Source organism: Scardinius erythrophthalmus (assembly GCF_964197995.2).
Source record: "Scardinius erythrophthalmus genome assembly, chromosome: 6".
NCBI classification, from domain to species: Eukaryota; Metazoa; Chordata; class Actinopteri; order Cypriniformes; family Leuciscidae; genus Scardinius; species Scardinius erythrophthalmus.
Genome location: NC_138226.1, coordinates 15,096,554 through 15,124,073, shown reverse-complemented (window position 1 = coordinate 15,124,073; position 27,520 = coordinate 15,096,554). Strand labels below are relative to the sequence as shown.

Genomic DNA, 27,520 nt, shown 5'->3' with positions numbered 1-27,520 from the left:
CAACACAAACAGCCACTTTAAAATGAGGTAAATACCCATTTAATAAAATATTACAAAAAATGGTCTGAATCGTTCAAATACTACAGTTGGTAAATAATACTGATCAGTTCTGGCATATTAGAATATAATGTTAAATATCTGAGCTCAGCTTCTGGAGTGAAGAAACATCTTACTAGTTTCTCCAGGCATCGAACAATTACAGCAGCTTGATAGTCTGTTTTGCCAGCTAAAACGTGCTTATTCTATTCTGCCATTCCTCAAAGAGGGATAAACATTGTCAAGGCAATATAAGATGCAAAAATTACAAAGCTTAACTCAGTTAAAATTATACAACGTACAAGTGAATAAGGTGGCACAAGCAACACCATTGCAGCTTTAAAAAAAAAGAAAAGAAATCCAGCCTGATAAATCTAATTTGATCATCAGGCTGAAGAGAACTACAGTCAGAGTAAAACTGAAATGTTGCTTCTTACTTAACATGCAAATCTGAGTGTATCACCATTCCCTTTTGGATAGCAGAAATTCCTAGGAGATTAACATACAAATTCAACTCTAGCACCACTTGAGTTCATGGCAGGGAGTGAGTTAAACCAAACTATAGCATCAAGTTCTGCGTTTAGTGCAGGCTAGTTCATGGGGTCCTGCCTGCAGCGTTGTACGTTTACAGTGCATATGCATTTCCCTTAAACACTGGTGTCCCAAGCTGTATTGAGCATTCCTGATGTTTTGACTCCAAGGCCTGGAAAATTCCTGCGAAACAAATCTAAGCACGTCCCAAATATGCACACCAAATAAACGTCTTCATCCTACAGAGGACACTCCTGACTCCTGAGTTCCTGAGTGCGTCACACGGAACCGTTCCAGGTGTTGGAACAAACAACTCAATAGTCAGTTGGTTTGAAGTAAAAAAAGGAACAGGAAAACGAACAGCAAAAAATAAACAGTGAGGAAGGACACTCGGTGATAAGGACGGAAAAAAAGATTTGTTGAGGTGTTGGAGCCTTTTTCTTGTTTCTGCTGTGTTATTGTACAACAAATGTGATATGAACTGTACATGTAGTTGTGTCGTGCGAGTGCTGTGAAATACTGCTGTTGCAAATAAGTGACTTTCAGTGCTGTTATTGATACTTTGTGTCAAAAAAGAGAAGGATTGCACATACTCTGTGCTTTCAAACGGGTAAAATAAAACTGACCTCTATTATACGTTATGGCTTGTTAAAAAATAACTTACGAAAAGTTAAAAGTGCTATGAGTCACAAGAATGCCAATCTCTTTGTCCTTGATGTGGTCAATTCTAGGGCATTGCTGCAGCTCGTAACCATCAAAGGTTTCTGTCGGACAAAAGAAATCGCGTCTTTGATTTGGTGTGTCACATACAGGTGACTTCTGCAGCCCCATCGTCTGGCTCAAATCCTCCCTCATCTAGGTGGGAGAGTGCACTGAGATACCCTCCTCCAAACACTGGGAAACCACCGATCCCCCCTGAACATGGAGACGACAGCTCCGTGTGCGCTTCCTCCACACCTCGACTCACAGAGTGACTGGACGCCTCTCGCCGCGTGGATCCCTGGAGGAACAAAAACAAGGCTTTTAAAAGCTGAAATACAATAAAATAAATATTAGATGAAAACTGAAATCAATCAGTGTTATTTTAGTATCATTAATATACTATGATAGTCTTTGTTAACATTTTTAATTAGGTTTTTATAGATTTTTCACTTTCATTTTAGTTCATGTTTTTGTCATTTTATTAGTTTGTGGGGGGGGTTTGTTTAAACTTTACAATGTCTTTGTTAACATTAGTTAACACATTAACTAACATGAACTAACAATGAGAAATATATTTGTGCAGCATTACATTTTGTTAATGCTAGTTAATAAAAATGTTCATGTTAGTTCACAATGCATTAACTAACGTTAATAGAGTAAATGTTGAAATTAAAACTATTAAATGCTGTAAATAAGTGTTGTTCCTTGTTAGTTCATGTTACCTAATGAAACCTGTAAAGCGTTACCTTTTATTAAATGTCTATATAGTTTTTATTAATACTTATTTATTAGTGAGTTTATATATATATATAGAAATAATGACAAAAATGACAAAAGCACATAAAATTACTACAAATGTAACATTAACATGAAAAATAAAACTGTAAAAATAAAAGCTACTTATTAATAAAATACAATAATGTTATATAAATAACACTGGATTGTTTGAAAAAAAATTGGTTGAAATATCACAGTTAGTCTTCCTCACAAAAAAATTACTGTAAATAGTTACATATAATTATTTCTGACAGACTGAGTTATAAGAAAAGCAACAGATTGCCAATACAATTGACTGAACTGACACTGGTAAACAGGTACCTGACTGTGCTGTGGTACCGACTGGCCTTTGACAGGTCTTTGCAGAAAAACAACTTGTTTAGTGGCGAGATTCCCTTCACTGCAGGAAAAGAAAAACAGTCAGCTTTGGAAACGGTGATGGGGTGTAAATGAAGATAATTATACAGCTGTCCCACCTGTCATGGCGAATAATTGGGGTGGGCAGCACACAGGTGAGCAGCCAGCCGAACTCTGCTAATGTGTGGAGCAGAGGACCATAGTCGGTCTTCACATCTGAACCCTGACACGCAAACCAGAATAAATTAAGGAGAACAGAAAAATGCCATTCACAACACACTTAATGTGATAATGTGACACCTTTCAGACATTTCACACCTCTATAACAGTCCACTGCTCCACTACAATAGTGTCATTGGCAGGTGGCGCTGTGCTTTTCTCCTCATAGACAAACAGCCCCTCTAGAGACCTGGGCACTGGCTCACCTGTAAAAACAACATGATACAGTGAGAACTGGTATATGACAATTCACAGCTAGGTTTTTACATTATGTCTGTAAGATTACATGTATGTTCATTTAACTGCTTAAAAGCCTAATCTGAAGCATGAGCAGTATTAATGACTTCCTTTTAACATGATTACACAGATCTGAACATTTTAAGTGTCTGTTTTTAACTAAAGAGACTATTTTATTCTGATATAGTTACCCACTGAACCACAGAGCAACAATTTGTAGGTCTCATTTAGTCAGTGCTAGAAGTGTGTCAATGACCTACAAAAGATAATGAAACTGAACTACTTATAAGACAGCAAGACAAATCCATGTGCACCAACATGTATGAGAGGACAAAGAGAGAGAGAATGAGATTATACAGCCAACACTTGAGAACATATTTCAAAGATTTCTGTATTTTTACAACTAAACTAAATAAATAGTCAATTACATTTTAAAATAGATTAAAATAGGAAACAGTTATTTTGAATTGTAATTTTTTTAAACAATATTACTTACTTTATATTTTTGATCAAATAAATGCAGAGCCCCGCACGTGACATGCGGACAAAAGATATATATCGTGGCAACAAATTAAAAAGCCAAGAATTTGTTCCCATGATTTATTAATTCGTTCCCTTGTTTTAGTAAATCTTGGCCACATTGAACTAATTCGTTGCCTCGCTTTGATTGAACTAAAACAAGAGAACGAACTAGAACTACGTGGCCACAATTTAGTAAATTGAGGGAATTAATTATTATGTGACCCTAGACCACAAAACCAGTCACATGGGTCAATTTCTTTAAATTGAGATTAATACATCATATGAAAACTGTTTAAATAAGCTTTCCATTGATGTATGGTTTGTTAGGATAGGACAATATTTGGCAAAGATACAATTATTTAAAAATCTGGAATCTAAGGGTACAAATAAATCAAAACATTGAGAAAATCGCCTTTAAAGTTGTCCATTTATGTTCGCGATTGTGCTGCATTCACTCACAAAAATACATGTTTTACATATTTACGGTTGGAAATTTACTAAATATCTTCATGGAACATGATCTTTACTTAATATCCTAATGATTTTTGACAAAATAAAAATCGATCATTTTGACCCATACAATTGTTGGCTATTGCCACAAATATACCCGTGCGACATGTGACCGGTTTTGTGATCCAGGGTCACATATTGTGCACATTATTTGCTTAAAAAGAGGGGACAAATTAGGAAAACATGACATATTAGTATGTCAAGGAAACAGATTGTTAATTCGTGGCCACGATATACATATTTTTTCCTTCATGTCATGCGGGGCTCCATATAAAAGAGACTTCTTTCAAATATATTTTAAAAACCCCGTACGTACATGCATACATATATAAAGTATAGAGAGAGTGAGCCCAGATGTCTCAAACACCCACCCACACACACACCCACACACAAAAACAGACACACACATCTGATTTAGCTCCTATTAGTCTTGTGCGAAACAGGAAGCACGGTCGTGAGGTTAAGGACGTGAGCTCTAAATTTAGTTCTGGTGAGAGACAGGAGAAGAGAAATCTTGGCTTTACTTAAAGACAGAGAGATGTGGCGGGTTTAAAAAGAGGAGGATGAAGAACATAACTTCTGAGGATGAAAAGATGTACTAGAGAAAATGAAGTTTAATGACTTCCTTGGGAAGAGCTAAAGAGAATGTAGACATCTTTCTTTTGCAATCAGAGAAACACAAACACGGCAGCCAGATGAACAACCAGCTCAAGGAACCACTCAAGCGACAGTCAAAAAGAAGTCAGAGAACTACCTTTAGGTGTGTCCCAATATATAAAGGAGTCGACCAGTGACCAGCCCTTGCGGTAGTAAGCTGCGGTCAGTTCCAGCCAATCAGCCTCCAGGGCACTGACAACTTGGCCCTTTCTGGACACACGCATGGACAGCGCCCCCTGGTGGTAACAGCAGGCGAGAGAGTCCAGCGGGGCACAGCCCGGAGCCCAGGAGTGAAACAGCACCAACAATCTCAGGTCTGAAAACGACAGTGACAGTCACACATTTTGTCAGACAAACGAATAATAGAATGCAAGGTCAAACTTACTGGCAAATTTCAATAGAATAAGTCACGCAAAGATCATTGATTTAGGCACCATTTTTATTAGGTCAAACTAGCAGTCCATCTACCATAAATAATAAGTCAAATGGGGCAGAGAAATGAGGTACAGTACTGGTGTTAAGACGCTAACAGCCTCTGACTGATCTTAATCTCACATGTGGCCCCAAAATGGTTGGCGTGGAGAATCGAGCGCTTGGTGTGATGCCCAGAGGGCGAGGAAGCACTGCAGCTCCACAGAGGGCAAAGATATTACAGGGTTAAACCAAAATTAAACTGACACCTCTCAAACTGAAGAGGGAAAAAGAAAAACACTCTTCATTACTCTGAATAAGGTTATACAGACTGGTTGTTATTTTAACAATGCTAAGGTAAAAAAATATAATTTTGCTTTTTGATTCAAAGCTGAAATATAAGTTCTTCGAATCATGCGTTGTTGGGTGAATCCCACAAGGCATTTATAGTTCATCTGTGCAGTCAAACATCATCGTATATGATTTAAAGCTATTAAAAATAATAACTGTTTAATGATTGAGACTTCAGATGGTCTATAATGAGGTTAGAGGAAAATCTCACCTGGGCTGTAGCCACGGCCCTCTAGATCTCCGTCTCCGGGCGGCGTGCGAGGTGGGGTGCGGGACGGGGAGCGGCAGCCCCTCCTGGGACTGGGCACTCTACCGTTACACCCCCCTCCTCCAGCCTGCTGAAGCACTGATCCCACAAACCTCACACCACCCCGGGCATAGCTGTTCACCTGCAGACAAAATACATATGGTTATTAATAGGAGTATGGTCAGTATGAAGAGGAACTGAAAGTTGTGCAAATAGATTTTTGCAGAGAAAGACCTCTGACACTTAAAGTCTGCATGAAATTCTATATTTTCTAAATGCATGTTATTGATCTTATTGTGAACAACTTTTTTGAGCTTGTAATTTTGAATCAAAATGTCATCATTCGATAGAAGTTGTCATAGCTTCTCCAATCATTTAGTCAGCTTAAACCCAGACCCTTTCATACAATCAGCTGCCATCTCACAATCAGATCTGCCACCAACCAATCAACAACCAACAGATGGTACATCACAATACGGAAGAAAAAATAAATAAATATCTTTCACTTTTTCCATTACAATGTGCCTTCAAAATTGCCAGACATCATGCGTTTTTGGGCACTAATATTACTTTTTGGCAAATCTGATTGCGAGTTTCCAGTAGGTTTTAAGAAATGGGATTGTAAGAAAAAAAGTCTGGCATTCATTGAAAAAATTAAGCATATGCTTGCATAGAGGACTCGTTCAAAATAAGATCAATGAGTTGAATTTACAACATAAATTGGGAGAATTTCCAACTTTAAACAGCACATTCTATGGACACGCACAGATCTATTAATAAACATTGCAATTACAATACCAGGGGGGTAAAAATAGACAATGATGATTATCATAATTGTGCAGCCCTATTAAATATAGCTAACAAATATAGATGAATTTTGTTTTATGCATTTGTTCAACTTATTTATTTTTGTGAAAGCAACTTTATAAACCTAAACATTTTATGAAAAAGTAACCATTATTTCTAGTAAATATAAAAATGCATGGCTAAAATAAACACGGACCCTGTCGATGAGCAGTCTCACTGTGTCACTGGTCAGAGATTCTCCAGGTAGAGGCCACTCCTCCACTCGCAACACTGGCAAGCTGTCAATCATCGGCACAGCATGATTACTGCAACCACACACACAACACAAACAAACACACATCAATTAAGGCAGTTGTAAACATTATGCATATTTTATAATTGCTGACATTTGCTATTCTTCACGTGTCCTCGATTAGCAAAGTATCAATTTGCCAAAGGTTTAACCCTTCTAACCCCAACTGACCGTATCAGCGGTGTCCGAAAGTCAATGATTTAACAGACAGCGATTCTGTATGAAGCCACCAACACTAAAACTGATTTCAGATATGTTTTCACAGCACCATAACACAAATGATCTAGAACTGATTCAACTGCGCTTAAGATGCGAGCAAACATTTACCGACTACAATGCTTACTTCTTGGTGGAAATAGGTTAATTAAAAAGCCATTTCTAAATAAATTCCTGTCAAGTCAGCCTATTTCTAGTCGATCAGACAGCATTTTATTCTTTCAAGCAACCTCTGAATCACACAGACAGTACTGTTGGGTATCACAAGATGCAAAAATATTTCTATGCTGCTTTCCTTCAAGAAATGACCAGATGTAGGCATCTTAGTAGACAGGAAGTTAAGCAAACAATGGATGTGGATACGTCTGGATGCCACTGCCTGATATGGCAGCTTTTTCCGAGTTTCATAGCCATTGTCTCTGGCTTGAAAGCGCATTCAAGCTTATGCTGACTGGATGCAGACATCATTCATACAGTATTCACAGAAGTTGGCATTACACAGCTCAGTGTTTTTCGCACCACAATACTGTTAACACACTACAACTGTCCTAGACTTTACTTTTGAATAATTTATTGTCACCTAAAGCATCACAGTGGAAATTAGCCTGTCGTGATCATCCACAGCTGCTTTGCAGGTTCTCATTGGTTGGTGAAAAACTACACTGTTGTCAGGGCTTTCTTATAACTTACATTTAACCCACATCTGCACCCCAGTCTGACTTCACACAAGCCCCGCCCACTCTAGCTAGACTGTCTGACCTCCAACTACTGATTATTAAATATTCATGCAGAGCAGACTCATTAAAAGTTAATTATTATTTACTTGGAAGGAGCTGGTCTGGGGTTTTTGGGGTACAGAATAGGGGGTGCAATGATTAGGTATGGACATGGTCAACATTACCTGGACCGTGGGCGGACCAGAATGGCCCTGTAGAGCAGGCTGCAGGGCAGAGAGCGGGTCCGGCCCACTGAGAGGATGATGGGATGCAGGGCGGCCAGTACAAAGCCTTGGGTGTAGTAGGACTGCAGGGCATGGGGCAGCTCGCACAGTGAGGATAGATACTGCACTGTGGGACGACTGCCTGTGGAACACAACAGAACTAAAACTTACAATGCACTCAGTGAAAACCACCATACAGTGCTAAAAGACACTGGCAGAACACCACAAGCTGTGCTAATATTATGAAGATATATTCTTTCGCAATTTATTTTCACCAAGAGCCAACCATTTAGACAGCGTGTAAAGTGACCAATCACAGTTTATTTTATTATCTGTGGGTAGTTAATTTTTTAGGGGTGGGCAAATGTGAAATTAGATCAAACTTTTTTTTTTCTAATCCTGAAAATTGCGTGAAGACTCTTGAGAAAGAGCCATTTCAGTGTTCGGTATACAGACATTAGAGGTTTATCTGACGGTTCACCACAGCTGATATTATATTATACTATATAAATTGTCCTAAATGTGACATGTACACTACCGTTCAAAAGTTTAGAGTCGGTAAGACTATTAAATGTTTTTGAAAAGTCTCTAATGCTCACCAAGGCTGCATATATTTGATCAAAAATACAGTAAAAACAGTCATATTATGAAATATTTAATATAATTTAATAAAATACTTTAATATATTTTAAAATGTCATTTATTTCAATGATGGCAAAGCTGAATTTTTCTCCAGTCTTTAGTGTCACATGATCCTATTATCAAAGTTGAAAATAGTTTTGCTGCTAATATTTTGTGGAAACCATGATACTTTTTTTTCAGGATTCTTTGATCATTCATAAAAAAGCATTTATTTGAAATACTGCATTTGGCCAATTTAAAGTTGCGTCCAAAAGTTTTTATTTCTTTTAATTTTAATTTGATTCAAATTAGCTGAATTTACAATGTGAAAATAATAAAAGTAATAAGATAATTGTACCTAATATTTGTGCAATTTTCTATGCACAAACTATTAACAAAGGTTACTGAAGTCAATTTAAGTCAAGCCAAGCGCTATTTGTATGATGCAAACTGTTGCTGCCCATGTGCAGCGTTACATTTCTGAGTTCCATTCCACTTAGGATGCTGTCTATGTAGGCAGCAAACAGCAAAGCCGGCCACTAGGTTTTGGAACAGAGCCAATGTTAAGGTTTCTCTAAGCGGCTCTTCAATAGCGTGCTACCGTTTAGTTAGCTTCTCGTCCTCCTGTCTGCAGCCTCTGACAGAAGATCACCCTGACGTCTCCCTCCTCTCCCCCAACCCCCCAACACACTTCCTGTGTCCACAAAGAGCTGCTGTTCACAGGGAGGCCTGGCCCCATGCCACACACACTCAGCCTCACAAACACAACATTCCACCACACACAACACAAACATACTCGCGCAAACATTCAGTCTTTCGGTTCCCACACTGGAGCAGACCCGAATTTTTAACCTCACATGAGAGACGATCTCACGGACCACAGAAAACTCATTCACAAACAGTAAACGGCTATGAACGAGTTGTCTATTCTCGTCCAAGTCTGATTTTGCAGCTACCTGAAAGTTTCGCCATCCCCGGTGTCTGTGGCCACTAAAGGGCTTTAACTGGCACGTATACATGTCCGCCCTTCACAACTGAGCTTTATAGACTCGTCATGGACACAACGACCCCGATGGGCTGGGGAGAGCGGTGGCTCGTTCACAGAGACACAGACCTTAGAAAGGCCTGCAATTTGTCCCAAACCCTTGAACCCCCCTCCTGTCAACTCTCACACAGAGGCCTCTGTTCTCTATAGAGACAGAGAGAGAGAGACTGTGTATGTGTGTTGTTTATAAAAAGAGAATGAGCTGAATGGATGAATAAAAAGAAAAGGGGGTGAGAAGACATGGAGAAGAGTTTGAAGGTGTAAAATCTGCAGAGGGAAAATGAGAAACAGATAGACTGGGATATGAGAGGGAGACGAAGGAGGTAGAGGGAAGGAATTTATGGGATATTTTATGACCCAGAAAGGGTTTAGGGGAAAAAGATGTCTTGTGTATGGAAGTAGACCTTTTCAGCGTGTGGAAATTTTGCAAATTTTGCCACATTTCCTTCAATCAAATATTCCATCAATTCAATGCATTCAATTTGCTGTTATATTTCACCCCAAAATCTAAATATTTCTAAAAAAAAAAAAAATAAAAAAAAAATAATATATATATATATATATATATATATATATATATATATATATATATATATATATATATATATATATATATATATATATATATATATATATATATATATATATATATATATATATATATACACACACATACATATATACAGTATATATATACAGTGCTATGCATAAGTTTAGACACCCATGCTAAAGTTGACTAAAAAGAGGAATAAAAAATCATCTTTTGGAAATTGAACTTAATGCCTTAATTAAAAAAATTAGGAAAAATCCAACCTTTAAGGACACCAATTTTCTTTGTGAATGAATAATGTATCATAAATAAATAAATGTTCTTCCTTAAAATGCAGGGTGCATAAGTTTGGACACCCCTATGTTAAATTCCCATAGAGGCAGGAAGATTTTTATTTTTAAAGGCCAGTTACTTCATGGATCCAGGATACTATGCATCCTGATAAAGTTCCCTTGGCCTTTGGAATTAAAATAGTCCCACATCATCACATAGCCTTCACCATACCTAGAGTTTGGCATGGTTTTATTTCAGTTAGCCTAATAGCTGGTTTGATTTGCATTGGGAGATGATCTTATGGAAAGTACTCCATGCCAATCTCTAGGTATGACATCATCATATGGTGATGTGGTGCTATTTTAATTCCAAAGGCCAAGGGAACTTTATCAGGATGCATAGTATCCTGGATCCATGAAGTAACTGGCCTTTAAAAATAAAAATCTTCCTGCCTCTATGGGAATTTAACATAGGGGTGTCCAAACTTATGCACCCTGTATTTTAAGGAAGAACATTTATTTATTTACGATACATTATTCATTCACAAAGAAAATTGGTGTCCTTAAAGGTTGGATTTTTCCTAATTTTTTTAATTAAGGCATTAAGTTCAATTTCCAAAAGAGGATTTTTTATTCCTCTTTTTAGTCAACTTAAGCATGGGTGTCTAAACTTATGCATAGCACTGTATATATATATATATATATATATATATATATATATATATATATATATATATATATATATATATATATGTATAAAACAAAACAAATTATTTTATAAATATTTTGATTTTGACGTGAAATAACAGCATGCTGTTGTAATGAATATAGTAAATATAGTTATAGTTTAAAGTATAGTTTAAAATGCTTACCTTCCATCAAAAAAATAATGTTGCAATGTAATAAATGATTTACGGTCTAAATGGCCAGGATTTATTTACATTATGCATAAATTGTTTCTTCCTTTTATTGTTTATTTTGGTGTGAAAGACATGTTTTCACCCAGCAAAATATTGCAAGGTCATCATAGTAGTTCATTTCATTTACAGGCCTTGAGATAACCCGATTAACCAGTTTTACTAGATTAAACTACATTGCCTGAAAACTCATTTAATACTCATAAATCCATCAGCATGCCAGAACGAGATTAACCAAAAGGGAGATTACACCAACATACCGTACACCTTAAGTCTGACTATAATGCTGAATGCTATCGCTTAAAGGATTCATTCACTCAAAAATGTAAATTGTCATTATATACTTATGCTCAATTATGGAAAGGGTGAGACCATTATGAATTTTAATTTTTGGGTGAACTAACCCTTTAAGAATATTATTGACTCCTAAATGGACAGGAAAATTGATGAAGGTTTTTCAAATGGTGATTTAAGGCCAAAATGAGACATTGAAACTAATCCCTTTTTCGACTTGTCAGACAGCTGTAAGAACAATGGGTTGTACATTAATATTAATATTAGCTCAAATGATTTATAGGGAATTTTAATAATTAATCATGAATATGATTAATATTTTGCATATACAGTTACATTAATTTATCGCAGCTGAACTAGATTGATATATGAATGATTACCATAACGGGTTATGGTTCGTCATTAATACATCAATTGTTCTTATTTCAGCTCGAAGTTATGGGATAACTTTAATGGAATTAATTTAGTTATCAAACAATCTGTTTGTCCAGCAAACATTGAACGTAAGATTAACTTAACTCTCAAGGAAAATTATCCTTACAACCACGAGAAAGAGTATCTTTTCCAGGCCTTGAAAAGACACCTTTCTGTGTTTGTAAAATTAGGTTACTTAAATCGTACCAAGATAAAGCATATAGCTAAGATCGAACATTTCAGGGACTAAGTAATATGGGTAATTAAATCAGAGTCAGTCAAGGGCATATGGAATTTAATAATACATCGAACTAAGGAATATATCAAACTACACAATACACACGGATTATATGTCTATGTACATAAAATACAGTTAAACAATACAAGATAACGAATAACAGTGAGAGAGAGAATAGAATGATCAGACTTAGAGAAAGATAGAATGACATAAAAGGATGAGAGAGCGGACGAGAGAGAGAGATGGGAGATGAGATCGGAAGTGAAAGCAAAAATCTCTGCGATCAGAGATCGCAGTTGGCTATGGCAAAAACACAGACAGTAACCCTTAAGACACAACAAAGAAATCACATTAAAAGTTCAATTCAATAATCGATACTTGCATATGGTTCTGTTTGTATGAGGAAGGAAGGCAGGGTCCTGCGTGTCTTTAAGAGCAGCGTGAGTCGTGTGAGGGGAGGCGTGCGCGTGCTGTGTCTTCCATGCGAGCGCGAGCGCGGGAGGTTCAAATAGTCTCTTTCTTTAAGGTGCAGTTGCCGGGAATGATTCAGGCTAAATTCATTCAGCTCGTGAATGAACCGAGGCGAATAGGAAAACGAAACTAGACTATAGAAAAACATAAAAGAAACAAAAGAAAAGAAAAGAGAAGCAGGCCGAAGCCGGTCCGGACTTGGGTTTCCAGAGTTTTGGAGGAGGGAGAAGAGAGAAAAGAAACTGAAGGTTTTGGCTTTTATCAGTGTCCCGTGTACCGTCCCCTTTCTCTGGATGACGAATCAGTTTAGAGCAGGAAGATTGTCCTGGTGTGTTAATGCCGCCCGACCCTCGTGTGGAATCACGAGGGGCAAAATGTGATATTATGCTCGGGGAATTAAAACGCATGGAACCATAACGTTTATCACAGTCTCTTATCAAAAATCTTCTTCTTCATGCCCAGGGGATCAAAATAACACTAAGAACGACTATTGACAAGGATAGCAACATAGAGATACATTATTTGTGGACACAAAGGCAGTTTAAGATTACATTACGGTAATTCAAAAACACAACTACTCTAATATCATTCTGGGGAACATGCAAATCACCCAGAACACTCTTTACACAGTTGTAATAGTTGGTAAAATGAGATTTTACTAGTGGAAGTCCATATATGGTAGTGTGCGTGTCTGCGTGTATCTGTGAGGTCAGCATCGGTTGCATCTCGTGGTGCATACCACGTGAGGGGTTGGGGGCTATTTGAAAATGTGTTACTCGGCAAAAACAAAGGTAGTTCTGTGGGCAGACTAACTTGACAGCCTGAGGCGTCATATAATTTTGCTGAGAGAAGCAAGATAGTCCTAGTTGTCCAAAACAACTGAATGGGGTAAGTCTTGTAATTTTGCCTTCAGTACACAAAGGACAAACGTTAGACACAGTAAGGGAATTGTGGTCGCAGCACGTGATAGTATGAGAAACAAACAGGGGCCTGTTCGTTTATTTCATTAAGTCGTGTAAAACATTAACCAGGGCCTGCTTGTAGACACTTGTGTCAGAAAACTAGTCAACTAGGCCTTTCTGGGTATATGCTCATAGGTGTTTTAGCATGAGAGAAACAATCAGGAATCGCTAATTCAGAGCATCTGGCCGGATAGACTGTCAGTGTCGTTACATCTCCCCCTTTTCGTCGGATGAAGTCCCTGTGTGGACATCATCGGACGACAATCATCACGATGGGCTGATGACAGGTGAATCCTGATGGTCGTGTAGCAGGTGGATCATGATGGTTGTGTAGCAGGTGGATCATGATGGGGGAAGGCAGGTGGTTCTTGGAGCTGAGGCTTCAGCTCGCTGAGGTTTGGCGTGGTCTCTGACTTGACACCCCCTTTCCGGGGATTCCATCTGAGACCTTCGGACACAGCTTTCGTGAGCTTGGCTGTATCGCATCTTGTTGAGTCTTCTGTACAGGATGGAGGCCAACCTAGTGTTAGGGTGTGGCTGATTACCTGCAGAGGTGCACTGCACAATGTCGGCAGCGTTCCAGCCTCGAACCGCAGATGAAGTGTTCAGAACGGGCCGTCGAGCCGGTGCTCGGAGGGCTTTGTTGGCAGGAGCAATGTCATTGAGTTGGGACCCCCTTTTCTCACTACGGGGTTCTAGTTCTGGATCTAAGGTGAGGTTGTAGTTCTCGGAGGATGGGAGTTCCAATGCTGTCTGGTACTCTTCGCTCGGAAGATGGTACCATGCCAAGCCATCAAGGTGTAGGGTGACACCTTTCGATACTTGAAGTCCCGTATTCTGGTTGAGCATGTTGACACGGCTGTTTGTGTCATGCTGGTCGTGCGTGACAGTGGCTGTGTGCACAGGTGTGTTAGCAAGCCAACTTTCACCTACAATCTCTGCTTGCGTCTCTGTCACTTGTGTGTGAGGCTTAGCTTCGGCAGGGCAGAGATAATGAATGTCTTTGGTCATAGTACACAGGTGCAGGTTTGGAGCTGGGTACCGTTGTGTGTCGCTGTCGTGGTAGGCCACCACGTCTGGAGTGCGTATCTTGATGTGGGTGTTGCGTTGCCAAAACCTGACCTTGCAAATGTCTGTAAGTCTGTAGACTTGGCTTGACTCGATGATAGGCAGATTTAGGAGAAAGCACACTTCTCTCTGCTCGGGATCGACGCAGAGTGAGATGGCGCTACCCAGAGAGTAGGCCAGGTGTTTTTGTAGAAGGTCAGCTGGCGTGTTGATGGCGGAAGCCAGCACAGTTAGCATCAGGCTTAGTATCAGGTACGGTGGGATTACACCTGTGGCTATGCTGTCATTGGAGGAGCTAACCTCCCACAGCATGTCTGTCGTTGGCGCTGTAACCAGCTGAGTCTGGACAAAGTCACTCTGTAAGACAGTAAACCACGGCTTCATGGAGTTTGCGGTCTGGTTCGCTGCATTTACACTGGACATACCAATGTTAAACAGAGTTCTGGCGGCAGCTACGGCTTCGAGCAACGCTCCCAGAAACCGGCTGGAGTGGTGGTTGGTGCTTAGGAGTCCCGATTGTGCAACAGTCACTTTCTCAAGTTGGTTGAACATGTGTTCGACCTTGGCCTCGGCGTGAGAGAGGGAGTCCTCTGTCCGTCGGACACTTGTCCAGATGTATTGGGCTACGGAGCTGGGGTAGTGTGCTCTGTAGACCGGGCGGGGCTGGATGAGTCGAACATGCACTTGCTGGGGGTAGGTCCTGTCGTCGGTGATCTGGAGTCTCAGTTGTTCTCTCAGTGGCAGCTGTCCTCTGGTTGGCTGACAGTACAGCATGGCGAACCACGGCAGCAACCTGGTACAGACAACAGGGAGAGAGAGAGAGAAAGGGGAGGAAGAAGCCAGCAAGGGTTGTCTTTGATTGGACAGGGCAGTCTTTTTACTTCGTGGGCGGCGACTGGGTTTAGTTCGCCTTGGCCCATGTTTTGCCACATCTTGCTGTCGGCTTGTCGCTTGCTTCAGTGTCTCGTCAGTGTCTCCGGTGTCGCGGTGTGCAGCACATGATGCGTTATAGACGAACATTAGCAGTTTATCCCCCTTTGTGCGCCGTGGCATTACATGCCTTGGCATAGTGATGTCAATCGGTGCACAACTTATAATGTTGTTCTGTACACGCAGCATGTGCGTTGAGTCATGCACAGGTCTGAGGCACTGGTTGTCAGTGGGGTCAGACGGCGTGTGAGGGTGGATAAGGAGAGTCTGTATGTAGGTGACAGAAGTCCGCATGTCCATTATGGTTGTCTTTTCAACTAGCGGAGCCAGCGTAAGCGGCTCTGAGGTAGGCAGTTGAGCTTGTAAAGTTTTTATGCTGTGTGTAAGCCCTTCAACCTCTAGGGTGGGTGGGTGGGTTGAAAGTGACCACAGCTTGTTGTTTAATGCACCAGGCTTGGCAATGGCTTGAATGAGGTCATGTCGCTGCAGGTCAGTCATGACATTGAGGCAGCAAGTGTCAAAGTCTTTGGTGGGCTGTAAGGTGCAGGGTAGCGGATTCAAACCTTCAGTTGGTGCTGAGTCTGTGTCTTCCTGGCTGGCTGTGGGAGTTCCCATGAACTCTGTGACCTTTGTGACCTGACCGTCTGGCTGTGACTGGAGGGGGCAAAGTTCTCGTACTTGAGCCCAGATCTTGAGCTGTTTCAAGTCCAGTAACGGTTCAAAACGATCTAGAAGGTCTCTGCCGATGAGGAATGGAAAGGTGTCCATTTTTGAGATGAACACTGGACTGAGTAGACTCAAAGGACCAATTGTCAGGTGAATGTGAGCTACCTGTTCGAGCCGGATGTCATGTTGACTGTATGACTGTACGTTCAGTTCACAAGTTTGAGGTGTAAGAGTTCGGTCTTGTCTCTTAGCTTCAAATTGGAGTCTTTGGAACAGTTGAACTGAAATTATCGTAATGTCTGATCCTGTGTCGATCAAGGCTTCCATGCTCACTTCTTTTTCCAACGTGATGTTCAGGTAGAGTTTTCGGCCTGTGCCCTTTTCAATGAGGTTGCCCAGGAACATTGGCATCGGGACAGGTGTAACGGTCATCGGGTGGTTAGGACCGGTCCCGTGTAGCTTGCTGCGGAGACAGTTAGACAGAACAGCGTTTCCTGGTACCTTGGTATTTTGGTACCTGGTGTGAGGAAGTGTGCCATCTCGTTCAGGGTGTGCCGCTGTCAGCTGTGGAGCTTTGGTGATGCTGTCACCTTGTGATGTGACAGTTAGCTCTGTGATCTTTGGATGACGAGCAGTGTTCGGGGTGCTTGGCTCAGTCAGCTGGCGGTCAGATGGTTTGGTTTCAGTTCTTATGCTTAGGCATAAGATGTCTGGCTCGTCCTTCTTGTCTTTCTTGCAACGTTTCTGGTGAAGAAGCTCTTTCAGCACCCTTAGGATCTCTGCTGTTTCAGACGTGGCTGCACTGTGGTTATGTGATGTGAGCTCAGGCTTGAGCTTACCAGTGTCGTGTCGAGAGTGGTTCCACTCTCTGTCGGGGCTTGTTGTCCTGGACGGTGGAGGTCGGCTCTTCTTGGGTCGCCGGCCGGCTTCCCGGAATCTTTCAGAGCGCTCGCTCTGGTGCTTTGGACGAGCACCACCGCGATTGTGTTGCCCTCTGCTGGTTTGGAACGGTCGTGACTCTCTGTAAAAATGTCTGTGACTGTGGTGTTGTGGGGCACCCTCTAAAGTCAGTTCTGAACAGTGCTCAGAAACAGAATAGATTGTGGGGTTTTTCACAGTCTTTTCAGAAATAGTCTTTTGCTTGGTGTAAGCTTTATGGGCTAAGTCACGCAGCTGTTGGGTAGACATGGTCCGTGCATCGGCCAGAACCCCAATATGATGGGATAAGGTTGGATGGAGATTCCGCAGGAAAAGAGTTTTAAAGGTAACATCCTGTTCCATCCCGGGCTCATTCCGTGCTCCAAAGAAGGCTTGTCGGAGTCGGTTGTAGTAGATCTGGGGGTGTTCACGCCGACCTTGCTTGAGGTCTACAGCAACGATGAAACCTTGATCGGAGTCTGGATCAGAGAATTCGCGGATCAAAGCTTGCCGTAATTGTTGGATGTCCGTTTTGACAGCCTCAGTTTGACGGTCTAGGAAGCTACGAACATCACTGCTAGCCGTTATTCTTAACAGATACAAATTGTCCCAAGCTGTCAAATTGGCGACAGTTTGCAAGTGAAAGTCAATATCTTTTAAATAAGCATGAATGTCACAACCTTCTGCAGAATCTGGATCGAACATAGGAATGTTTCGGGCTAGCTTGTCAAGTTCTCTGGGGGTCGTGCCGTGGTTAGTGGCATGGGTTGTCTGAAAGGGTCCTCCCCCTTTTGCTGCTGACAGGTGTTCTTGAAAGCTGGCTGGTGATGTCTTGAGCCGTGGGCTTACATCTCCCTTTTCAGCTCTGGGTTCTTGGCTGAAAGGGTTGGGGTGGCTGGCCGGGAGAAACTCTGTGATGTGTGTTTCTCTGTTCCAGTCACTCTGTAGTCTGTAAGAATGTCTCAGTTCTGCATGAACAGTGTCAAGTTCATCTTGGAGCTCGTCTCTCTGCAGAGTAAGCTCGCTGATTTTCGCTCGGGCCGCTTGCAAGTGTTTTTCGCAGGCCCTGGCTTTAGCGTTTGTTTCTTTTAGTTCAGTCTCGGCTCTCTCTAGGAGAGCGTCACTTTGTTGGAGTTTTTCGTCGAGTTCTTTTCTGGATTCTCTCTCCAACTGTTCTCTTTGGTCTGTGTCGAGGCGCAGATCTTGCAGGGCATTTCGAAGTCTTTCTACTTCTTTCTGTAGCGCTGGATCTGTGGCGTCCTCTTTCTCGCGCTGGTTCTGGGTCTCGAGGAGGAGCTGATCTAGACGACTCTGGGTTCGGGCCTGGTCTTTCCGGGCCTCCTCCACTTGAAGCTGTAGCGCTGCTGCTTGCTGCTCCAGGTCGATGTTGCGCCGTTCACTGAGCCTCGCCTGGGCGACGACGTTGTGGGTGACGCTGCTGACGATCCTGGCCCAGTCTTTGTAGTTGTAGCTTTGGGTAGGATCGTGTGTTATCAGCTCGTCTAGCTCGGTGTCCAGTTGCGTTTGGCTCAGATGCTGCAGGTCACTGGCGTCCTTGGGCAGGAAGGGGGTAGTCATTGCTTTCAACCATGTCGAGAGGCTGCCCCCGTGGACTGCTGGACTGGATGAACGGGACATCCTGGCTCACTGTGGGTGAGAGAAGCACAGCACACACAAAAAGAGACCAATGCAAGTTCGTTCTAAGGTTAACGAGCTATACTCATACGGGCTATGCCGTTTATGAGAATTTTGGGGCTAACTGATGCACAGTTAGACAGTTCCAATTAACTTGGGTCGACAAAGGACCTGCAATGGAAATTTGACAGGCAGTAGCCTAGCGGGTCACGTGGTGACACTGGCTGCTGGTTATCACTCTACTATTTAGCTTCCTTGGTGGCTCTCACAGGTTACTGTCTCTAGGTGAAATGAAAGAACCAAATCACAACAGAACAAAGGATAGAAAAGACTGAGGTAAAACAAAACACTAGTGATGACTAGGTCTGAAATTAAATAAACAGAATAGTAACACAGTACGTGTTCAAGAGGATAAAGAGACCTAAGCTATTACCACTGCTAGGGTTTGAGATAGGCCAACAGGTGAGTGGGGCTATCGGGGTAGGAAACCTAGGAAGATGGTATGGCTTAGAGAAGAGATGGGCCAAACATCTAGAATGTACCCAAGGGAATATCTAATCTTTTGTGGCTTAGACAGGAAAGGGGTTTTACTAAATTTAGTTTACCTGTGGTGAATTGAAGCCGCTCTGGTGGGACCCGTGGCTCAGTCAACCCCTCCGACGGTTCCCAACACCTGACCGCAGTGTCCTCAGGCAGCTTCGTTATCTCCCTGTACCTCGCTGCGCCCTCTCAGACAACTTGCGACTTTACAGCACAACCTGGCAACACCAAGGTTTCCCCGGCCAGACAACACGGCAAAATTGGGTTTTAGCCCGGAACTCTCCTGAAGAGTGGCCCACTTTTAGGCCCCAGTTCGGGTTTATTGTCCCAAAATTGCTTTGTGTGTGTCGGCTGGCGCGGTTGACCTTTGGAGTGGCAAATTGCTAATGTCGCAGTTGCGTGCCGCAACGATGGTACGGGATTTGGAAGTGTCTGAAATTCACGTAACGGCAAGTGTCAGTAACGCCAGTTGGGCAACCTCGCTCGCGGAAACCAACCCGAGATGACTGCAACTCCCCACAGTGCTCAAGTGAATGCCACCTATAAATACACAGAGGATAAACAAGTGAAACTTAAAGTGAATTAAGGCTAGTTTGTTTAAACCAAATGGATTGTTTATGTGGCAATAGGAGTCAAAGGTTTTACTAAATAATAATAAAATGAAAAGGAAATTATGATAATGATGGTAATTATCAAAATAACCTAACCCAAAAGAGAGATAGGAAAAAGTAGAATAAAATAATAGAATAAAAATAAAATTTGAAAATCAAAATCAAAATGAAATGACAGGATGAACCCAGGAGAAGAAGCAGGCCGCAGTAGTGTGTTTTCACCACAAGGGGGCGTGCTCCCTCTCTGTGCTCAACCTGGCAAACCGAAAACTTAATTCAAATTAAAAATTCAAAACTTGTTTAAATTAAAATTTAAAATAAGCATGTAAGGAAATGTAAAGATCAGAATGATATCTTATACTAATCCAGATACCCTAAAGTATCAGTCCTACTTATAAAAATAATCAGGAGAGAAAGACAATATAAAAGAGTGAAAGGAGGAAAATAGTGATGCCGACTTAGTATCCACAAGGCCACACGATGGTGCTGTTTCCTTCAAGTGGATGTCAGTGGCTGAATACACAACTCAATTTAAATTTAAAGTTCAAACTAGTTTAAATCAAATTTTAATGAGCATGTAAAGAGCATGTAAAAGGAAAACTCAGAATAATATCCCATAATAATTAATGGTAACAGTGAAGTTTCATCAATAATTATTAAGATAATCAAAAGAGAAAAGTGGAAGTAAACAATTCGAAAAGAGAGCTGAGTGAACCGACCTCGCGGGTGACGGCCACTAGGTGCCGTTGTTTCCTCTAAGGGAATGGCTGAGATTTAATCTAGGTTTTAATTCAAATCTTGTTTGAACCAAACTCAGAGTAAATGTATCAGTTAACAGCAGGAAAATTGTCTAACACAAAATAATATTCGCACGAGCAAAGCTGTAAATGCGAATAGTTATTTAGAGTTTAAACATTAATTCACAGGGAAATGAGTTCAGCCGTGAAGAGAGCGTTATCTGATAACTGGCCACGAGATGGCGTTGTTGCGCTCATGCAGGCGGAAATCAGAAGGCGGGGGTAATTTGAAACTTCTAAACACTTAACGAACGCCCTCTGGCGTTTAGTTAATGGAATTACACCCAATTTCCATGTGATTCAAAGCTAAGAGCTTTCAGATCGCGTAACGCGCTGATTTTCTGCAACAATCACAAATTAGACAGAGGTCTCGGCGGACCTTTTGGTGCTATTAATACTGCACAAGAGAGTATGGCGGGGTTTCTTCGCCGCAAATACTCAAATGTGGACAACAGGAATTGTACGTCTGTTGCACTCCCATACGCACTTTATCAAAATAGCACTTTATGATTTAAGTGTGTTGGTTTAAAAATTGGGTAGCTAATCCATTTTTTCGACCAGGAGTTTTATCGTTAATTTTTGAATATCACTGTGGTTCACCACAAATTCAATAACGACATTTGCATGCAAGGTATGTTTAGAAGGAAGCTCGCTTCAAAACATATTTATTAATACCGGTAATACGCACGTGAGAATTTTTCGTTCACAGCGATTTAAAACAAATATTAGAAATGTATCAACTGCAGAGATATTTCTTCATCTCTTAACAGGACATTTGTAATACTAAATACTGCAGTGTACGTAGCATTTAACAGTGCTAAAATCGTCTAGGCATATTTTAGCAATTTGTTAAAATGTAACGTTAGGTCTACTGACTTCGGCTTTTTGCCTTGGACAGTTAGGAGTGAGTTCGCGTTAGCGACTTAACTCTCAAATTCATAATTTCATAATGCGCAAAAATTATTAATAACCATATAAACAGACTGAAACTGAATATTGCCCATAAACAAAGTTTGAAATGCGTCGCGTTCTCCACCAAACTGTAAGAACAATGGGTTGTACATTAATATTAATATTAGCTCAAATGATTTATAGGGAATTTTAATAATTAATCATGAATATGATTAATATTTTGCATATACAGTTACATTAATTTATCGCAGCTGAACTAGATTGATATATGAATGATTACCATAACGGGTTATGGTTCGTCATTAATACATCAATTGTTCTTATTTCAGCTCGAAGTTATGGGATAACTTTAATGGAATTAATTTAGTTATCAAACAATCTGTTTGTCCAGCAAACATTGAACGTAAGATTAACTTAACTCTCAAGGAAAATTATCCTTACAACCACGAGAAAGAGTATCTTTTCCAGGCCTTGAAAAGACACCTTTCTGTGTTTGTAAAATTAGGTTACTTAAATCGTACCAAGATAAAGCATATAGCTAAGATCGAACATTTCAGGGACTAAGTAATATGGGTAATTAAATCAGAGTCAGTCAAGGGCATATGGAATTTAATAATACATCGAACTAAGGAATATATCAAACTACACAATACACACGGATTATATGTCTATGTACATAAAATACAGTTAAACAATACAAGATAACGAATAACAGTGAGAGAGAGAATAGAATGATCAGACTTAGAGAAAGATAGAATGACATAAAAGGATGAGAGAGCGGACGAGAGAGAGAGATGGGAGATGAGATCGGAAGTGAAAGCAAAAATCTCTGCGATCAGAGATCGCAGTTGGCTATGGCAAAAACACAGACAGTAACCCTTAAGACACAACAAAGAAATCACATTAAAAGTTCAATTCAATAATCGATACTTGCATATGGTTCTGTTTGTATGAGGAAGGAAGGCAGGGTCCTGCGTGTCTTTAAGAGCAGCGTGAGTCGTGTGAGGGGAGGCGTGCGCGTGCTGTGTCTTCCATGCGAGCGCGAGCGCGGGAGGTTCAAATAGTCTCTTTCTTTAAGGTGCAGTTGCCGGGAATGATTCAGGCTAAATTCATTCAGCTCGTGAATGAACCGAGGCGAATAGGAAAACGAAACTAGACTATAGAAAAACATAAAAGAAACAAAAGAAAAGAAAAGAGAAGCAGGCCGAAGCCGGTCCGGACTTGGGTTTCCAGAGTTTTGGAGGAGGGAGAAGAGAGAAAAGAAACTGAAGGTTTTGGCTTTTATCAGTGTCCCGTGTACCGTCCCCTTTCTCTGGATGACGAATCAGTTTAGAGCAGGAAGATTGTCCTGGTGTGTTAATGCCGCCCGACCCTCGTGTGGAATCACGAGGGGCAAAATGTGATATTATGCTCGGGGAATTAAAACGCATGGAACCATAACGTTTATCACAGTCTCTTATCAAAAATCTTCTTCTTCATGCCCAGGGGATCAAAATAACACTAAGAACGACTATTGACAAGGATAGCAACATAGAGATACATTATTTGTGGACACAAAGGCAGTTTAAGATTACATTACGGTAATTCAAAAACACAACTACTCTAATATCATTCTGGGGAACATGCAAATCACCCAGAACACTCTTTACACAGTTGTAATAGTTGGTAAAATGAGATTTTACTAGTGGAAGTCCATATATGGTAGTGTGCGTGTCTGCGTGTATCTGTGAGGTCAGCATCGGTTGCATCTCGTGGTGCATACCACGTGAGGGGTTGGGGGCTATTTGAAAATGTGTTACTCGGCAAAAACAAAGGTAGTTCTGTGGGCAGACTAACTTGACAGCCTGAGGCGTCATATAATTTTGCTGAGAGAAGCAAGATAGTCCTAGTTGTCCAAAACAACTGAATGGGGTAAGTCTTGTAATTTTGCCTTCAGTACACAAAGGACAAACGTTAGACACAGTAAGGGAATTGTGGTCGCAGCACGTGATAGTATGAGAAACAAACAGGGGCCTGTTCGTTTATTTCATTAAGTCGTGTAAAACATTAACCAGGGCCTGCTTGTAGACACTTGTGTCAGAAAACTAGTCAACTAGGCCTTTCTGGGTATATGCTCATAGGTGTTTTAGCATGAGAGAAACAATCAGGAATCGCTAATTCAGAGCATCTGGCCGGATAGACTGTCAGTGTCGTTACACAGCAATGAAACTGATCCAAAGTAGAGATTAAGGCCACTCGTAATTCTGTCTGCTGCCTCTGCAACATGAACATCTGGCTTTCTACAACCAAACACCCAAATTAAGCATCAGGCAAGCTCCTGTACATGCCAATAGCATTAATGATGCATAAAATGTAAAAAAATAATTTCTAAATTAAAAATAGATTGGTTAGTGAACATTACAGTACTTTACATAAATTATTTTATTTCTCTTTATAAAAAAAAGAGAAAAAGTTATTTTCTTAACCTTGTCCTCATCAAAATAATACATAATTGAGTGTCCAAGAGAGCCACACATACGGATCATACCAAACCTTGGAACGTTCCAGAACCCAAGAGGAATCACCCTAGAGGAAGATCCTTTAGCTTTCCTCTTGCTCAACAGACAAGACCTCTAAGGTTATTTGACAAAACAGTTTACACATTACAGCCCCGCACTCTTAAAAATTAAGGTTCTTTATTGGCATCTATGGGTCCATGAAAAGCATTTAACATCCATGGAACCTTAATATTTGAGAAAAGGTTCTTTAGATTATTAACAAATTCTTTAAAGTAGCACAAAGGAAAAAATGAATGGGAACACAAATGGTTCTTCTTCTATGGCATCACTGTGAAAACCTCAGTTTGCAACTTTTGTTTTTACGAGTGTAGAAACCAGCATTGTTCCTGTTCTGACATGAGATGCAGGACAAGACAGGTCCAAGCGAAGAGAGCATACATGGAGTATGCAAGCTAACAACAACTGTGGTATTTTTCCAAGCGATACACGTCTACCATGATTTTAGGCATAGATACTTGTCAAGCTGAGGTCTTGCAAATGGCTGCAAAGAGTCGAAAGGTATAGCCACATCATCTTGTAACCATTGAAACACTCACAGGCACACAGCCGAGGAAGAGTTTCCACAGGTTACATTCGATATGCAGATAGAGCAAGGCAAAGGAGCACAGCCTGTGATGCAGATCTGTCTAAATAATGTGAGCAGTGTCAGACACCATCGCTTCAGGAATCTGTACACCAGGTGTTCTCGGGAATGAAAGACTAGAACAAAGGGGGCGCTGACATGCCAATTGACTTTTCCCTCAAATCTCCAACTCCCACACCCGCAGACATTTTTATGATCAGATAAAAAAAAAAGTATAGCTAATATCTGGATTAAGATGTGTTGCATTAAAATATGACTTATTGTTATGTTATTATTGAGGCTTTTAACAATGCCCTTTATAACCAGCTGACAACAATCCAGGTAACCTAACTGATTAAACTCAGTTTCAGAGAGATTAAATAATTTGCCTCATAAACTTCTAAAGTGGTGGACTTGAGGCCTAGCCAGGTGGAGACATGTAACCTGCATACATTACCATCACAAAACAATGAATTTAAATGGGTGTGTGACCAACTAGATGTGTCCATCATTTCGACAGAATTTATCCATAGGCTACTACAATTTTATAGAATTCTCTTGCTGTCAAATAAGCATTATCTACAGAATTGGAAAAGCATTTATCTTTCTCAGATCTGAAACCTAATCTAAATGTGTAGGCTTATGTCAAAAACAAGTGGCAATCAGAATGGAATGAGTGCTTAAATTACATTACATCAATCCTATTATTGGTACTTTTTACTTTTACTTTTAATAACTGTAGGGAACAAGTAATTTACATACGATGCAGACATTCAAGGCTTACACAAGTTTAAAAACCCATTTGACAAATATTTAAAATGAAATGAAAAATTTACATCATGTCAGAACCCATTGTCTGTCAAACATATTTTATTGGATTGTAGGCTAATATTTAGTCATCTGAAGAAAAAAATTCTGTTAATACAGTTTTTTTATATCAAGTTAATCTAAATTTAGTTTTAGGAAAAATGGGTCTTAAATATATTTAGTTTCTCTATTTTAAATGTTATAACTCAAGTAGGCCTATGGTTTTCGCCATGAAAACTAGCTAGCATGGCATAGCAAAGAAGCTAGCATGGCATTAAAAAACAAACAAAGAAACAAACTGTAGTTAGTGTAATACTGGACTATTCTATGTACATCTCATTTCCCATCATAGTCCTGTAAGAAATATTACTCAATCTAAAATGCCGTGATATTGATCAGCTAGGCTGCTGCTTTGTTCCTCAGCATTTTACAATAGTACAATAAACAAAATGTACATTAAAAGAAAAAAGTCAGTTTTTTCGTTAATGAAAATGGTTCTAACGCACAGACTGAAATACGGTCTGGAGCAGCAAAATTAGTGAAACGGAGTGAATGAAGTCTCCTCTCCGTGCCTAAAGCGTTCATTAATCACTCCAGGTATTCCAAATCCATTACGTGGTTTTCACTCCCCGCTCCCGGCTGGTTAGCGAGCGAGAAACCCGCACAAACTTTCAAAGTTCAAACAATCCACTTCTACTCCAGGCAAAATAACGCAACACTACAATACACTGACTATACTATGCAGCTATGCTATACTATACTATAAATGTGGGCAGTACTTTGTAAGACTGAGTGTGCATGGTTCCTTCAAACCAAAAAAAAAAAAGACGCTAATGGGAAATTCATATAGTGGAAACTGTTGCACGGAGGGAGTCTGAGTATGGATGTCATCTTGAACTGGCGCGGGTGAGCTGCTGTCTTAAACCCCCTGACCTATTTCCACATGCAATGAGGCTTCAGCGCTGTTGCTGGGTAAAACGGTATTAGCTCTCGCAAACCCCAGGACGCACATGTCAGGATTCATCATTGCCAGAAGTTTGAAATTGAAAAGATGATTTTGTCCCAAATCCTAGCGAGCTTCCTGTCTAGGGAGCATTTCTGGCCACCACTGGCACGTGCCACTGTTATCTAGCCAGGCAGAGGATTGTGTGAGAGACACAGCCGAATGAACAACTGGAGCTCTTTCTCATTCATTACAGCCTTGGCTTGCAAAATGGAAAAAGTAGCCTGCCACGGAAGGAGTAGTTTTCAGGAGGGGGGGAAACAATTTGTTTAGTTTATTTTTTAACTACTACTTTAACGCAGTTTTATTGTAGTAAGAATAACTGAAATAACTAGTATTTTGGTGGAAACTATGGTTAACGTTACCATGGCATTTTTTTGTAACATCACATCCACACTTTTGTTTACTGAACTGTTCTGTAACGTTACCTTCCAAACTGAAGTCCAGAAGCACATACTCGTACACGGAGTCTGTTTTGGTCTCGACCTGTGGTCTCTTTAAAGTGGAGTAGATTTTCCCCGGGCTGCTGTCCTCCGGGTCCTCCAGTTTCCGTAGTCCGCATCCCATTATAACGGGATCTCCAGCACTCGCAAGGCCGGACACGGGGCGACCCACTCGGCCACACAAGAGGACTCCCGCTCCTGTGCTTAGAGGGTTTGCTCCATATTCCAACAACTTAATCCTTCGGGAGTGGCACTGAACCGAGGATGACGTGCAGTGTATCCGATCCTCTTTAAGAAAACGGCTTAAGTCTAAATGAGCAAAGATCACCAAGTCCTGCTGCTGCGAGAGGGTTTATGAAATCAAATAGCCTACTTTCTGAAGTTGATGTTTAGTAAATAAATCCAGATTGTTTTCCTTAAAACCTCTACCAGAAAAAACACATCTCCTCCAGTCTCCCTAAATGGCCGCGAAAT

General features: G+C 40.7%; 1 protein-coding gene across 1 annotated transcript; it reads right to left on the bottom strand.

Annotated features, from left to right (window-relative positions):
• Position 1: 1 nt before the first annotated feature.
• On the bottom strand, positions 2–27,520 carry rftn2 (raftlin family member 2). The gene is made up of 9 exons (XM_081369163.1): positions 27,032–27,520; positions 7,774–7,954; positions 6,561–6,669; positions 5,522–5,699; positions 4,646–4,864; positions 2,722–2,828; positions 2,523–2,626; positions 2,368–2,446; positions 2–1,567 (listed from the first exon to the last, which is right to left on the bottom strand). The coding sequence occupies exons 1-9, from the start codon at positions 27,168–27,170 to the stop codon at positions 1,370–1,372; spliced, it is 1,314 nt and encodes a 437-aa protein (XP_081225289.1). The 5' UTR covers positions 27,171–27,520; the 3' UTR covers positions 2–1,369.